The sequence below is a fragment of the Vanacampus margaritifer genome, chromosome 2 (assembly GCF_051991255.1).
Source record: "Vanacampus margaritifer isolate UIUO_Vmar chromosome 2, RoL_Vmar_1.0, whole genome shotgun sequence".
In the NCBI taxonomy this organism is placed as follows: domain Eukaryota; kingdom Metazoa; phylum Chordata; class Actinopteri; order Syngnathiformes; family Syngnathidae; genus Vanacampus; species Vanacampus margaritifer.
This window is the reverse complement of record NC_135433.1, coordinates 56,642,766-56,657,765: the sequence shown is the minus strand read 5'-3', so window position 1 is coordinate 56,657,765 and position 15,000 is coordinate 56,642,766. Positions and strand designations below refer to the sequence as shown.

Here is a 15,000-nt window from a genome sequence, read left to right as displayed (position 1 = left end):
AGATTCTCATTGTTCGAGATAACATGAGTGTCAGAGAAAAGAAGAAGATACTTTTGAAACTACATAGACAGTTTGGACACGCGTCAGAAGAGAGGCTACAGAGACTACTGGCCTGCTCAGGCACTCAAGATAAAGAAAGCAAGGCAATTCTCAAGAAAATTGTGAAGGATTGTGAAATGTGCAGCAGGTACAGTAAACCAAAGCACAAACCAGTTGTCAGTCTTCCTAAGGCTTCAACCTACAATGAAACTGTGGCTGTTGACCTGCATGAACTTGAACCAAATGTGTAGTATCTACATACTATTGACCACTTCACTCGCTTCAGTGCAGGAAGGATAGTCACAGCAAAAAAAAACAGAGATTGTGACACAATTTATTCACTGTTGGATCAGTGTCCATGGCCCTCCACGTAGGCTGTTCAGTGACAATGGAGGTGAATTCAATAATGAAGAAATAAAAGACATGGCTGAAAAGTTTAATATTGAGATAAAAAAAGACTGTAGCATACAGCCCATGGAGTAATGGCCTTTTAGAAAGGCATTATGAAACTCTCACGGGAATGTTGCTTGATTTTAAAAAGACCACACTTGATTGGGCACTCATGGCAATGAACCCCATGCACAACGTACACAGATATAGCCCTTACCAACTAGTGCTTTGCCATAATCCAAACCTGCCCTCAGTGCTCACTGATAAACCCCCATCCCTAGAAACCACTATGAGCTCTTGGGTAGCTCAGCACATCACAACTCTACATGCAATGAGAGAGAGAGGCTGAATGCTCCGAGAAAATCAAAAGAGCCCTACACACGCAACTGCGGCCAGTTGACGACAGGTATGATACAGGAGACAAAATCTACAAGAGGATTGACTGTAATGAGTGGAAAGGACCAGGGGTCATGATAGGCCAGGATGGTGCTGTTATATTTGTGAGGCACGGTGGAGCATATGTGCAGGTGCATCACACTAGACTTGAGAAAAGTGGATGATCCCCCAATCAAAGAGGTGGACATTGACACACAACAAGAAATGGACAGTGTTGAAAATTCTCCAGCTACAACAGCAGCAGCAGATATCAGCAACGCTGAAAATGACAATGAGGAAAAGATAGAAATGAACAATGGACCTCAAAATAATGATAATATTGTTGAACCCCACATGAACCAGAGCCAAATGCGGGAGGCAATTTTGATCAGTCTTGGATGCCACAGCAACCCCAGTCAATTTATGAAGGTTTTAAGCTGAAATCTGGCGAAGTGGTTACATATAAAGATAAACAGTGGTCAAAGTTATACTGGAACTGTCCTCAGCAGAGCAGGAAAAGCTACTGGAAAATACAAAGACTGGTACAACCTGCAGTTCAGCCAGGTAGAAGAAGAAGCCGAAACAACAGGATCGGTCAATCTTGGAGCAATGGACAGTGTACAGGTGATTCCGACAGAGCAGGAGGAGGCAAGTGCTAACACTGAAGATAACATTTCGGTAGTGCATGAGGACCTGTTTCTTCCAGCCAAACATGAGGAGATTTCAAATTGGAAGAAAAACAATGTATTTGATGTAGTCACAGATGAAGGTCAGAAATGCATCTCAACAAGGTGGGTGGGTACACTAAAGGAAACAGCTGCTGGTGTTGCGCCAAAGGCCCGACTAGTACGACTAGTAGCAAGAGGTTTTGAGGAGATGAACACCAAGGACCTTCCCAAAGACTCACCTACAGAGTCTTTAAAGATGATCATAGCTGTGATATGTCAAAACAAGTGGCAGCTGAATTCCATGGACTTATAGGCAGCCTTTTTACAAGACAAGACACTAACGAGGGACATTTACATCCGCCCTCCTCATGAGGCACAGCGCAAAGGGACTGTCTGGAATTTAAATAAGTGTGTTTATGGTCTGACAGATGCTTATTTCTACTGGTACACTAGAGTCAGAGACACCATACAACAATTGGGAGCCTCTGTGTCAAAAGTAGATACAGCTGTGTTTTACTGGTTAGACCACGGTGGTCAGGTGACAGGATTCCTTGCATCCCCTGTAGACGACATGTAGATGCGTTTTCCTCAAATGCCATCCCTCAATTGAAACCTGCTTTCCAAGTTGGCAGGGAAGAGAACAGTAACTTAAGTTACCTAGGAAAGGAAATACATTCTTTACAAGATGAGATACAGGTACATCAAAGTACATACATAAAAAATTAGCAAAGTATCACAATAAATCCTATTAGAACTACACAACGTGAAGCACTGATTGAAATAGACATGCTCAAATCAAGGATAGGACAAATATTGTGGGTAGCAAGGCAGAGCCGGCCAGATTTGATGTGTGACGTTTCTATCTTGGCATCTAGCACTACAAATGCCACAATTCAAACTCTACATTGTGCAAACAAGCTCATTAGAAAACTTAGATCAGACTGTCAGGTTGAGGTTTCAGTACCTGGGAGAAAACAGCTCCCTCAAACTTGTAGTATTCAGTGATTCCTCTCTCGGGACCTCTCTGATGGTGGTACACAGGGTGGGCATTTCATCATGCTCTTGGGTGAAAATGGAAAATTCTCACCCATATCCTGGCAATTCAAAACAGATCAGGAAAGTTGTACGGAGTACATTAGCAGGTGAGACCCTAGCTCTCGCAGATGGGATTGACAGTGCAGTTTTTCTTGCAACACTGCACTCAGAAATCACAATTGGCAACTGTTCATGCAGAAATGTACCCATTGTGTGCGTGTGTAATAGACAATTATTTCTCTTCTGGATGCAGTCAAATCCACAAAGTCTGTTACAGCATCTTGAGATCAGTAATGTGAAGAAGCTGATGCTCTATGGGACTGTTCAGGAAATTGTCTGGTCAGCTACCAAAGAACAACTTGCCAACTGCTTAACCAAAACGGGGGCATCTGCACTTGGCCTCTTCAGAGTCCTTAGTAAAGGTGTTTGCAAACTTAAAATTTAAATGTTACTTCTAATGCTGTGTTCCAACTGTACTGTTTTTCTTGTTTTGCTGTATGTTCTGCAAGACATTAATATTTATGTTAATGTAGTACTTAAAAAAAGGGGAGATTGTTAAATTGTGTTTTTTTTTAATACAGTGCATGTGTGTGAGGTTTTGGAGGTACCGCAATATTTTTCTCTGTTTTGTTTTGGCGGCTCCATGTAACAAACAATTCTTTGTTAAACTGTGATTCAACCTAAATGGAAGTAAAGAACGTGTTCTCTTAACGTCTGTGGTTATTGGATTAACAGCACCAACTTGTGCACGCCTACCAAACTTTTGTTTTGACCAAATACGGCAACAAATGTGAATATCATAGTCATCATAGGAAGAAAAAAAGGGGCTCGAACCAGCTAACGACGCAAAAACCACCTCTCGCTGTTCTTCAAAAAGGAAACAGTAATTCTGCGGGAACAGAATTAATTGCAGTGTCCATTCAGTCGTCCTCCAGTGTTGCCATGTTTGGTTCATTGTTTGTTTCCAAGTAATGGCTTCATGTCCCGCCCTAAACACGCCTGATTGGTCCGTCCTAAAAAAAGGTTGGTTGCGAACGGATCAGTAGGAGCAGTACAAGCCAGATAGATGGATTCTCGTGTTGTTTGTGAACAAATACAGCGAGATTTCAGCTTGCTGGCAAGGTTAAGTATTGGCAGTTATTGAAGAAAAAAAATGTTTTTAACAACCTCTATTTAATGGAAATTCGCGTAGAACGTAACACGTAGATCCAATTATTAAATTACAGGAGAAAAAAACCGGTTAGAATAATGAATAAGGTTGGCTACAGAGAATGAACTACTGAATTCTTTATAGGATCTGATATTTTAAAATGCATGGATATATTGTGTACTTGAAAACACAGGAAGTATTTTTTCGTGCAGTACACAATAACCTACCTGTTTGTATTCAACATTGCTTTAAATCAAGAAAATGAAACTATAATTTTAAGGGGTTTATATATGTTTGAAACATGTAAAATGAGGACCAACATAAAATACAGATGTTTCAGTTTTCGGTGTAAAATTGTGGAATAGACTTGATGCATTGAATCTGTGTGCTTCTCTGTTGAGGTTTAAGAAACATTTTAAATAATTAATGCTTACAGAGCCATTGAGAAAATGTAAAACATTAAGGAATTGTAATGTGCGTGTAGTATTTATTTATTTTGTTTTGTTGTAATTGTATGTGATTAATGAGACTGTATAGAATCAGTAATAATTAGCCTGTTGCTTCACCCTATTTCTTTTTCAATTAATGGATTTGTTTGAAAGGATGTTTTTTTTTTCTTTATGTATGAAGCCAAAATAAACCAGTCATTCATTCATCGGGGGGGGGGGGGGGGGGGGATTTAGAAGTGGCTATATACAATGCTAACTGAAAAAGAAGTGGGGTTTGTTAATGTTTTTTTCTAAAGCTGACCGTTCAATTATGCGTACACAAGGTTCGAGGAAGTTCTTAATTTGTTTGCAGAGTATGCATAAGTTCAAATATGAGCATTGATGGAAAAAAGATTTCAAACATGCATACATTTGATTTAAGCACAAATTTGTGCATATGCACTGTTAGTGAATGAAGCTCAATTTAGTGCAGTTTTAATCTTAAACTACTTTTTTCATTTGACAGTCACATTAGCAAATGAAAAGCTGTCCGTGCCTATCACGTGTAAGATACGTGTGTTCGAGGACATCGAAAAGACTGTCTGCTATGCCCAAATGCTGGAGAAAGCTGGCTGCCAGGTACGAAGTTTGATAATGTTCTAAAAATTGCTCAATTTAATTCATACATCAAGCGGGCACAACATGACTGCTTGCATATTCAGTGGAGATTTCTGTATTGACTAATTTACTCCCAAAACATATAAATAACCTATATTTTAAATATCGCCATGCTCCCAAAGACATATTTATAAAAATGTTATGCATACAAAAGGCTTTGATGCAGCCTCTGAACTGAAGAGAATGCTAGAGAATGATAGTTATTACAAAAATGGCCAGCAGGTGGCAGCAGACTATAAGAGATCAACCAGGGCCATGTTGCAAAAAGCTGTTTCCACCACTGTTTTAAACAGATTTGTGAATAATGATTAAACTTAGCTATATTCTAATGCTAATTGCTGCAAAACAGAAACATATTGAAATATACTTTTTTTCCTGATGAAAGAAGAGACCCTAATCTTTCTTTCGGTAGGTTTCATGTTTTTATAGCAATAGAACGCAATATTCTGTGGACCTTGCAAAATCAGTCAAAATCCAGTAAAACAGCCAGGAGCGAAGGAGGTTGCCTCAGTGAAAATGGCTGGGAGTGAATGAGTTCAGTTAATAAACACTGAAACCAAAATCTTGTGGTGATTTGAACTTTAAGCAGTCATATAAATCAATGACCAAAACAGCCTTTTACCAGCTGAACAACATATTCAGACTCAAAAGTTGCATGCTCCAAGCAGACAAGGAGAAGCGGGTTCATGTTTTTATATCCAGTAGACTTGATTATTGAAATGGTATTTCGACTGGACTCCTTCAAAAGAGCATCAAACAGTTGCAGTACATTCAGAACACTGGAGCTTGGGTTCTGACCAGAATACTGTGATCAGAACATATTACTCTAGTCCTAATGGCTTTACACGCCTCCCAGTAATCTGTAGAAGGGATTTAAAAATTCAGCTTCAGGTCTATAAATCGCTGAATGGGTTGGGTCCTGAATACTTTAAGGGAAAGCTATTGCAAAACATGCCCCCAAACGGCCGTGGTCCATCAAGCTTCTATTCGCTCCATTGAAATCCATTGTAAAAGCAATCCATAAAACTTTTGTCAGCTTCAATAAACCCATACCAAATAAAGTTTCAACAAGCTGTGGACCTCCAACAAGCAAAATAGTGAGGCGGTGCCCATAGATTGTGCAAATTGAACACAAGGAATCCACAAAGTGCTCCAAGGTCGAGGAGCCTGTAACGTAGCTATAATGTATGTAGGCTAATGCCATATCGCTGAACTATCAACCGCTTGTTAAATTCACTTTAGCTCTAGAGGCAAGATCATCCACAAATCTGAACATCAGTTATATTTATGATTAATTGATATTGTATATTTTTATCATAATATCATTATCATTGGCCATTCAGGGTAATTGGCAACTGCTTCCCCATTTTCGGCGAGTTCTTTATAATGCGACGCTTTGTAAAAATACATTGTTTATCTTGATCATTGTTATTAATGGTAGCTGGGTAACTTGACGTCCTAGTAGGTAGTTTATGCTGGGTCTCATACTGGGAGGTCTGTGATGTTTCATTGATTTACACAGTCAACAAAGCATCTTAACAAGCACTTTGAATGTATCATTTTTTGTTACCTCAGAGTAAATAAACATCGTAAACAATCATTCTGCTGCAGCCAGAAAAAAAACAAAAAACACAATCAGTTTGCAGGTGCATTTATTAAAAATGGGAATTATTTTGCAGGATTGTGCAAGATGACATTACTCAACGGCACAAATTCTTCCCAATTTTTGAAAAACAACTTATTTTAATATAATTAAATTGCAACTTTCTTCTGTTCTCAATGTAAGCGTGTACACCATTGATACACGGCACTACACTGCCCTTAAGAGGCCAAATGCGCAGGAACACCCAGTATTTGTTTTGCAATTACTGTTTTAGTGTACATATTTTTTTATTTTAACATTTTTTTGGTTTAAGGATTCACAGAATTTTCTTTTCCTCAAAATTCAAGGATATAAATATATCCAAGTCACAAACGCAAAATACAATCCCTAAGGTCACATATTAGCCCACCAAGTCTACAGACTTGTGAAAATAACATAAAATAAATATGATAAAGAGGGTAATGTTATGCTTAAGTTTGAAAATGAAGAATGAAAATGCAAGAGGCTTGAATTTCATGATATTTATAAGGTTATGTAATACTTGACAAAAAGTAGTGTTAAAGAATAAAGTGTTTAATGTGAAGGGATGAATGGGCGTAAGGCTATGATAATAGTTTTGAGTAATTGAGTTTTAGTAGTTGAAAAAATATAAATTTCTAAAATCAATGAATAATCATTTTATTAATTGTGATTTCAATTTGAATCAAAACAATTGATTTTTTTCCCCCCCTATTATCGTCCAGCCCTACTGTATGGTCTTTTCATTTATTTGTTTCCTTTGCTGTTTCCATCAATTATACAGTATCTTCCAAACCGCTTATAATGTCTGTAAATCTGTTCTTTGTAAATGTGTTTCAAATTTTTTTTTTATGGTATTGATAATAATTACATTGAGATAAGAAATATTATGTTTTACAGAGAAAGCAATTTATTATTATTATTTTTTTGTCTTCAGCTACTCACAGTGCATGGCAGAACCAAACACCAGAAAGGAGCAATGACTGGAATTGCCAGTTGGGAGCATGTCAGAGCGGTCAGGTGAGTTGCAATGATTTATTCCAATCTTTGATTATGCAGGGCATGGTGCGAGTTAATGTTTTAATTAGTGGTGCAACAAAGAATCTTTGAACCGTGATGCGCGTGGACAAGTCAAGCTAGCCACCATGTGCTGCAAAGACCAACTTCAAAATAAAAGACTACCATTTAATACATGGCTGTCAATGCAATAGCCTTGGTAGGTTTGTATTTTGATGTAAACCCTCGCAGCGCATGGTAGCTATCTTGACTTGTCCTCTCTCGACAACCATCATCAACACAACGCGATGCTGAACTCATTTCAATAATTAACTCTTTGACTGCCAGACGTTTTCAGAAAAGGGATGCTGTCAGTGCCAGCCGATTTAAGCATTTTGACTGATCTTTCAAGGTCCACAGAAAATTTTGTTTTTGGACTATGGAAACACACATAGTACCAAATGAAAGATTGAACTCTCATCTTTCATCAGAAAAAAACGTTTGTTTCTACCTTATTCCGTTTTTCAGTAATCAACAAAAGAAAATGGTTAGTTTCACCCAAATGCTCTGTTTTGAAACAAAAAACGGAGAAATCAAGCTTTTTGTGAAACTATATTATTTCATGCACTCTAGTGAATTTGACACCTTTTTTTTCCATGAATGATGCCACAAACACCTAAACAATGCTTTAGTTCTGTAAAACACTACCACCAACAATGAAAAAGTTTATTTACATTCAACAGTGTAACAATTTGACAAAACAATTTGGCAAACTATTTACAAATGTGTGCAACCGTGGTACTATTTACAATTGTGTGGATGTTTCAAATACAGTTTTTCTTTTTGTAGCACTCCCCTGCGTGCAAGTGGACGCAGCAGGATTTGCACAACAGATTAGTTTCACTGCGATGGCTCCTTCGCGTGCAGACGATACACTTTCTTGCCGGCCTTTTTTTCCGGGGAATAGCAAGTATATACTGCAGTGTGTGTTTGGCCATGTTGCCATCAAGTCTACGCTCAGGATCATGCTACGGTGACGTTACGGTGGTGTTACGTCTGGCTTCCTCATTGTCCTTCAGTTCCTATACCGGGTGGTTGATCCATCTTATCCGCTCCATTCATGGTGGCATCGTAGTCCATAACCAGTGTCTTCTCCGTGATCAGACTGTACCCACTCCTCCGATCAATATGCATTGGACTCGGGGCACTCTTCGTCGTCGATTGTACGTCCGCCTGTGCAGAAGTGCTCGGTTGTGCTCCGCGTTTTCCGGTGTTAGCATCGCTAGCCGGTGAGGCTTTATGACGTGATCATAGCCGCCGCGTCAACGCTTCCAACTTCGGCGTCAACCTCGGAGTCACCATCATCATCATCGTCGTCATCAATGTGCTCTTTAGCATTGGTCGATGCTTTTCGTCTTTGAAAAAAATGCTCAAGCGTGAGCTGCTTGCAACCGGTCGCCATTATGGCTTCTTCAGCCATTGTCCCCTCAACACTCTAGCTCCGCCTCACATCTTCTACTGACACCTACCCAATCTTGTCCAAAGAGAGTCATCGCTGCCATCTAGGGGCCAAAAATAGGCATTATACTAACTAGATCTGCTTGATACTTTCAGCACAGCTGGCCAAGGCTTTCCTCCACCCGTTTCCAAAAAAAACCCCAAAAAACTTGGTGAACGTCTTTTAACGTCTTTTAACGTCTTTGGCGCTCCTCCGTAGGATTTTACTAAACGTTATTTAACGTTTTTGGCAGTCAAAGAGTTAAGGACACTGAATTTTGTACAAAGGAAAAACCCTGTGCAACTAATCGATCCTAGATGACCAGGTTATTCGTTTAATTTTAGCTTTCATCATACAAATGCATATATTTGCGCACCTTCTCACATTGCTGCTCTTCCACCGGATTTTTCCTGTTATAAAAATGGCAGTACTGCGGAAACTATTCGGGTAAAGCCGAGTATGCCATTACATCATGTGACTAAACGGGCCAATTACGAGCGATAATACACCAATGATCTTCATGCGGCAAGAATTTGTGACATGCGCAGCATGTGTAGCAGAGGGGTCGCAAGCTACAGCGCTCATCATGGCGTCAATCATGTGATGCATGGCGGCAGTTGACGCCTGAGCGAACGCAGGAGCAAGCTTCATATTTATCAGCCACATATTCGCATGCGCACAATTGCATGCAAAACGGAGCCAAAAAGTCATAACACACAGGGTGACGTTTGTTTTATAACGCAGATTAAACATGGTAGACACTCATCTCAAGGTCTAATGAGACTAAAAACTCACTGACAATTACGTGCACCCATGACGTCATGTTGTAGTTACAGCAGTGACTATTCCTTCCTCCCTCCTTCTGCTCCGCTTTTCAATCAGCATTTGAATTGCAGCTTTTGCTAATACAGAATCATGTTTTATCAAATAAAAAAAATCTGCTACTGATCTATAAATCACTGAATAGTTTGGGTCCTGGATATACAGTATTCCAGAATTTCGGAGTGAATACAAACCCAGCAAGGGCTCTGAGATATGCAGACTTGGGTCAATTAGTGGAACCCAAAGCTCGAAGAAAACATGGGTTAGGGTTAGGGTTAAGCTAAGCTGCATTTAGTGGTTATGCTGCACACAAATGAAATAAGCCTTTTCCCTATACCTTTGATTTAAAATTTAAAAACATTTTTAATTCATGTTTTTTTTTCTTATCTTAGAAAACCACTCTATTTTAAATAATTTTTTTTAAAGTTTTCTGTCTAATCTTTTAACTTTGTCGATGTATGCTCTTTTAGTAAATGTTTGGCTTTTTCTGCTTTGCTTCTGAATGTTGTTAACTGCTGTGTTTGTTGATGCTTCTAGATGTTGTCTTTCCTTGTGTAAAACACATTGAGTTGCCTTCTGTATGAAATGAGCTATAGAAATAAACTTTATAAACCTTGCCTTTTGGCAGCTGAAAATGTTTACTTTAAAATTTGTAGTGTTCTCGGCTTAGCCAGTATCTGTAGGTGGTGGCCTGACGGAGCAGTGTAATGGCCACCGTGAATGTCGAGCCCCGTTCTAACTTCAAGTTACCAGTTTCAGTCAAATGAACCCTAAGAAAATTTCAACTGAAAAAACAATGTCATTTTACAGGAAGGCGGTAAACATTCCTGTGTTTGCTAACGGCAACATTCAGCATTTGAGTGATGTGGAACGCTGCATTAAGGAGACAGGAGTGCAAGGAATAATGAGTGCAGGTACATAAATGGTCTTTCTTTAAAAGCATCAATTGTGTTTTATTGACTACAAATATCTTTACTATTTAGAGGGTAACCTCCATAATCCAGCACTCTTTGAAGGACGTAGCCCCCCAGTTTGGGAGATGGCAGAAGAATACATTGAGGTGGTGAAGCAGCATCCCCCATGCAACCTGTCCTATGTACGAGCCCATCTCTTCAAGCTGTGGCACCACACGTATGTGTCTTTTTCTGTGTATTTTCTTTTACTTGTACTGTCATTGTATGGCAACACCACCACAATCTACAATTTGTTTGCTGTAAGCACATTTGAGATTCCCTTTTTTTTTTCGTTTGTGTTTTTTATGTTAACATTTTTCCTCATCTGCATGTTTTGTACATCTTATATTTTACCATCTTCATTGCAGACTTTTACAGGGGAAGAGCCAGGGGTCTCCTATTGTCTTTTGAAAAACAAAAAAAAGCGTTGCCATTGTGTAAACAAATGTTCCAAACTGAGTTCTTTTTTTGTTAAGCTGACAAAGATGGTAGAACTGCCAAGTCTAGTCAACTAGTCACAACCTGGGTTCTAAATTATCACCTGCCAAATGAGTTACATTTCATTTTGGCAGTTGATGCTGAAAACTTGACTGGGTAACTAGAATCGTTTTTCGAATAATTTGTACTGCGACTTAAATTTTGATCCTCCCGGAATTGTTTGCATTTAAAATTTTCTTTACGGTGCCTGTCAACCTCGCCCACCAACCTAAAGAACTACTTGCTCAGACCAATGAAAAATAATTGCTCACACACACCGATCATAAGTGTGGCTTAACTTTGGTATTGCCTCAGTGCAACACTTAGAGTAAGATTATATTGTGCAAGGGAGGTGGCGCGATGTATATAAGTTAACCGAGTGCCGTGTCTGACGAACTTGGTGCTACCCCCCACTTCTCCAGCGGGCTGAACTTCAGTGTCATAATTGTGAGTTCAACAATAGAATAAGTCTACTGCCAACACTGACACATCTAATAACTAAAGGGTGGGTCACCTCAAAGGCAAACAACCAGCTAACATTGGCATACGTGTACACTGTTTTCTATACCAAGCATGTTTCTTATCTGCAGTAATAGACACGATGTGTCAACAGGCACATTGTTAACACACTGAACCTGCTCCTAATCTCAACTGTGTTACCAAATTGCTCTGCTTTAGTCTGTATAAATCACTGAAGGAGTATCCTGCATATGGTGTCCAGACGGACACGTACGGGGCCGTTTTGAAATCTTTCCACTCTGGATCCCGGTTTCAAAAGTGATCGGTTTCAAGCTCCAAAACTGCGCCATTGTGTCGACAAGCGGCCTAAACTTGAGAGGATACATTGAAACTGGCTTTCGTGTGGATAGGGCCTAAAGGATTCCCCTCTTCCAACACACCTGAATCAAATGATCAGGATCGTTATCAGGTTTCTGCAGAGCTGGCTGATTAGCCGTTGAATCAGGTGTGTTAGAGGAGGGAAACCGCTAAAACAACCCGAGGACTGAAATTTGAGACCTATGAGGTAAAGATATGTGAAGCTATAATATATTTTTATATCAACTCCTCTGCTCCCCTCGTGCTCCCCCCTCCCTTCCCGTGAGTCGCGTGATGCATTCATACACACTGGTAAATAAAAGGGCAAATAGAACTATGGGCTGAAATGTATGTGCCACCAGAAACTGAATCAAAATGATTTAGATTTGAATTTGAATCGCTAATCTTCAATAATTGCATTGAAAAACTGAATTTGAAACACATAAATTGAATTTGTATTGTTTATTTTTAATTGTTGAATTTAATTTGGTTGACAGACATTTGGGTACTTTAGGAAGTTGCAATCGATTTCAGATACACAGATCTCCTCTATGTCCAATTGTTTTTCTTTTCTGCTAAACCTGTCTTTAACCTTTTGTGGTATAAGTCATTGGGTCAAGAAACTGGGTAGAATTCTGTCCATCTCATTGTTAAATTGTATGGAATAAAAATAATTTAAAAAAAAAAAAGTAAAAAAAGAAATGAAAAATGTATTGTTGGAATATTGATGTTTTTACAACATATCAACACAACATTTTAAGTCGTGATGTTTTTTGTTAGTCTTCAGATCCACCAGGACCTGAGAGAGGAGTTGGCTAAGGTGAAAACCCTTGAGAGGTTGGCTGATGTTAGTGACCAGCTGAAGCTGCGATGCCAGGTAACATGTGTTTTAAAATCACCTTAAAAGAGAAATAAATATTATGGCTGCACATCATGTGTCGCTGTATCTCCCATTCAGAAGGAAATTGCCAGAGGAAATGACGTGGCTAAGGAGAGCAGCTTGCCCTTCCCTCACTGGATCTGCCAACCATATGTCAGACCACCGTGAGTGGATATCTTTTCCTAATAATGTTTTCCCTTTCAATCCTATATATTAACTATATTATGTTAAAAAAAAATATTTAAGGAACAGTTTTTCAAATCAATGACCTGATTTCAGGAGCAACTTTTAATTTTTTTTTAAATAATTTTTATAAGGGTTGTTTTTTTCTGGTTAACCCCAACCTCAAGCAAGGGTTTTGTTAACAATACAACTAGGACAATATAACAAATTAACAATTAGTTTTCATTTTCATCTAATCAACATTTCTTATTTCTTAAATTCAAATTTTGTACAGCAGCAAACTATTTTCTAGAAGCAAAGCTAAATGATTAAAAAGAAGAAAAGATCTACTGTAATGTAATTTTGAGAACATTTATTGTGCAGACCTCAAAAGTCCAAATCAAGACTTAGGCCTCTTTCGACTGATATAAATATTTTAAATATATTAATGTATTTATTATAGCACTAAAGGCCTCTTCCTGGCTGACGTAAACCATAATAGAAGTTAATTCAGTTCCAGTTCTGTTTAGTGAGTATTATTTTCTCTCCAGAGTCTAGACACTTACTGAATTACCAGGTATTTTGTTGTTCAAAGTAGGACGTTGTCCGCTTTAACGCGGTTCCAGCCAAACGTCTGTGAAAAGTGTACTGAATCACCCAAACACTAAATCTCAGGTGTTAAAGGGACTGCAACATGAAAAATCATCTTTTTGGAGCTTTTAGCCATGTTAAAATGCTAATTCCTCACCAAAAACATGACCAAAGTTATGTTTTCCTCCATTCGCCCCTGTATGAGAAATTCTAGGTTATTCAGCTCTCCAAGCAGGCCCCTCTCAACCTGAGAAAACGAGCTGTCGGCATGGTTTGACGTCATTGCGTGCGGCCCCACCCTCGCACCGCCTCTGCGGACTAAACACACGCCCACTTTCTCTCAGAACTCCCTCCATGGGATAATGACAAAAGTAGCTTTTATGAATAAACATTCTGCCCAAATGAATTCAAAGCAATAAATTATTCTTCACATTTGCAATGCCAAAGTGCAATGAAATGACAATTGTCTGATGGGTTTAAATGAATGGATGATGAAGTGGATAGTGCGCTCGCCCCATAAGCAATAGGGCGCGGGTTCGCGACCCGCTGTGGTGCTTTTTTTTTCTTTCCTCTAACCTTTCTGCTCCCCTCCTCTCCCACGATTTCTTGCGGCAAGGACCCGTTTGTTTCAAATGTTTATTCAAGTATTGATGGCGTGCGTGACCAAACACAGAGATCTAACAGCCTATGCAATTAAGAGTCCATTTTAAAAATCGGCTTAGAACCTATCTGTATGTTTCGTGGGAGTTGCGCAAAGCAGCCGGCTTGGACGATGTCATGAGAGTGGCGCGGCAGCCACTGGGGGAGAGGCGGGATTTTACTGAACCGAGCGTTTGACTTCCGTGTAAGAAAAATAGCCACCAAAATAACTCATATTTCACAAGAAATGACATCGCAATAGTGTCAAAGGTGAGATTTCATCATTATATGCCTAGAGATAACTGTGGAAGGGCTTAAAATACCATGGTGTAGGTCCTTTAAAGGTGCTAGCCATGTCAATCACAGTGTAAATTTTTCTTCACAAACTGCAACATGAAACCGTTAATTTGGAGCCTTGCTAATCTGGTTGTGTTAGTGGTACATGGGCACTGGTGTACCCATTTAAAAACAATACGGTGTGTTTTGTCAGAAAGGGTATATGTGTAAAAATTGGGCCAAACGAATAATACGAAAAATTGATTGGACAAGCCGAAAGTTCCATCAATGACACTAATCTGTAGCTTCTTTTCATTTGCCGAATACAGGCCAAAAGATATGTCTGGAAAAGCTATCTCCCAGGATTCACAAGTAAAGACAACAGGGTGCCAAAAGAGGGTACTAGAGGACACAACTGTGTCATCACAAATACTCTCCAAAAATAAACAGAAGAAAAGATCCCGCAATCCCAACAAGAACTTCTGTCCCGATCAGAAACGTAAGTT

General features: G+C 39.2%; 1 protein-coding gene across 8 annotated transcripts in view; it reads left to right on the top strand.

Annotated features, from left to right (window-relative positions):
• The window catches only part of dus1l (dihydrouridine synthase 1-like (S. cerevisiae)), a 54,840-nt gene that overhangs the window by 25,825 nt on the left and 14,015 nt on the right, over nt 1-15,000 (top strand). For all 8 annotated transcript variants that reach the window (XM_077555751.1, XM_077555747.1, XM_077555748.1 and 5 more), the window contains 7 exons: nt 4,612-4,724; nt 7,322-7,404; nt 10,511-10,614; nt 10,684-10,831; nt 12,727-12,823; nt 12,905-12,990; nt 14,824-14,993. In XM_077555751.1, coding sequence (XP_077411877.1) covers nt 4,612-4,724; nt 7,322-7,404; nt 10,511-10,614; nt 10,684-10,831; nt 12,727-12,823; nt 12,905-12,990; nt 14,824-14,993 — 801 coding nt within the window. The remainder of the gene's footprint in view (nt 1-4,611; nt 4,725-7,321; nt 7,405-10,510; nt 10,615-10,683; nt 10,832-12,726; nt 12,824-12,904; nt 12,991-14,823; nt 14,994-15,000) is intronic.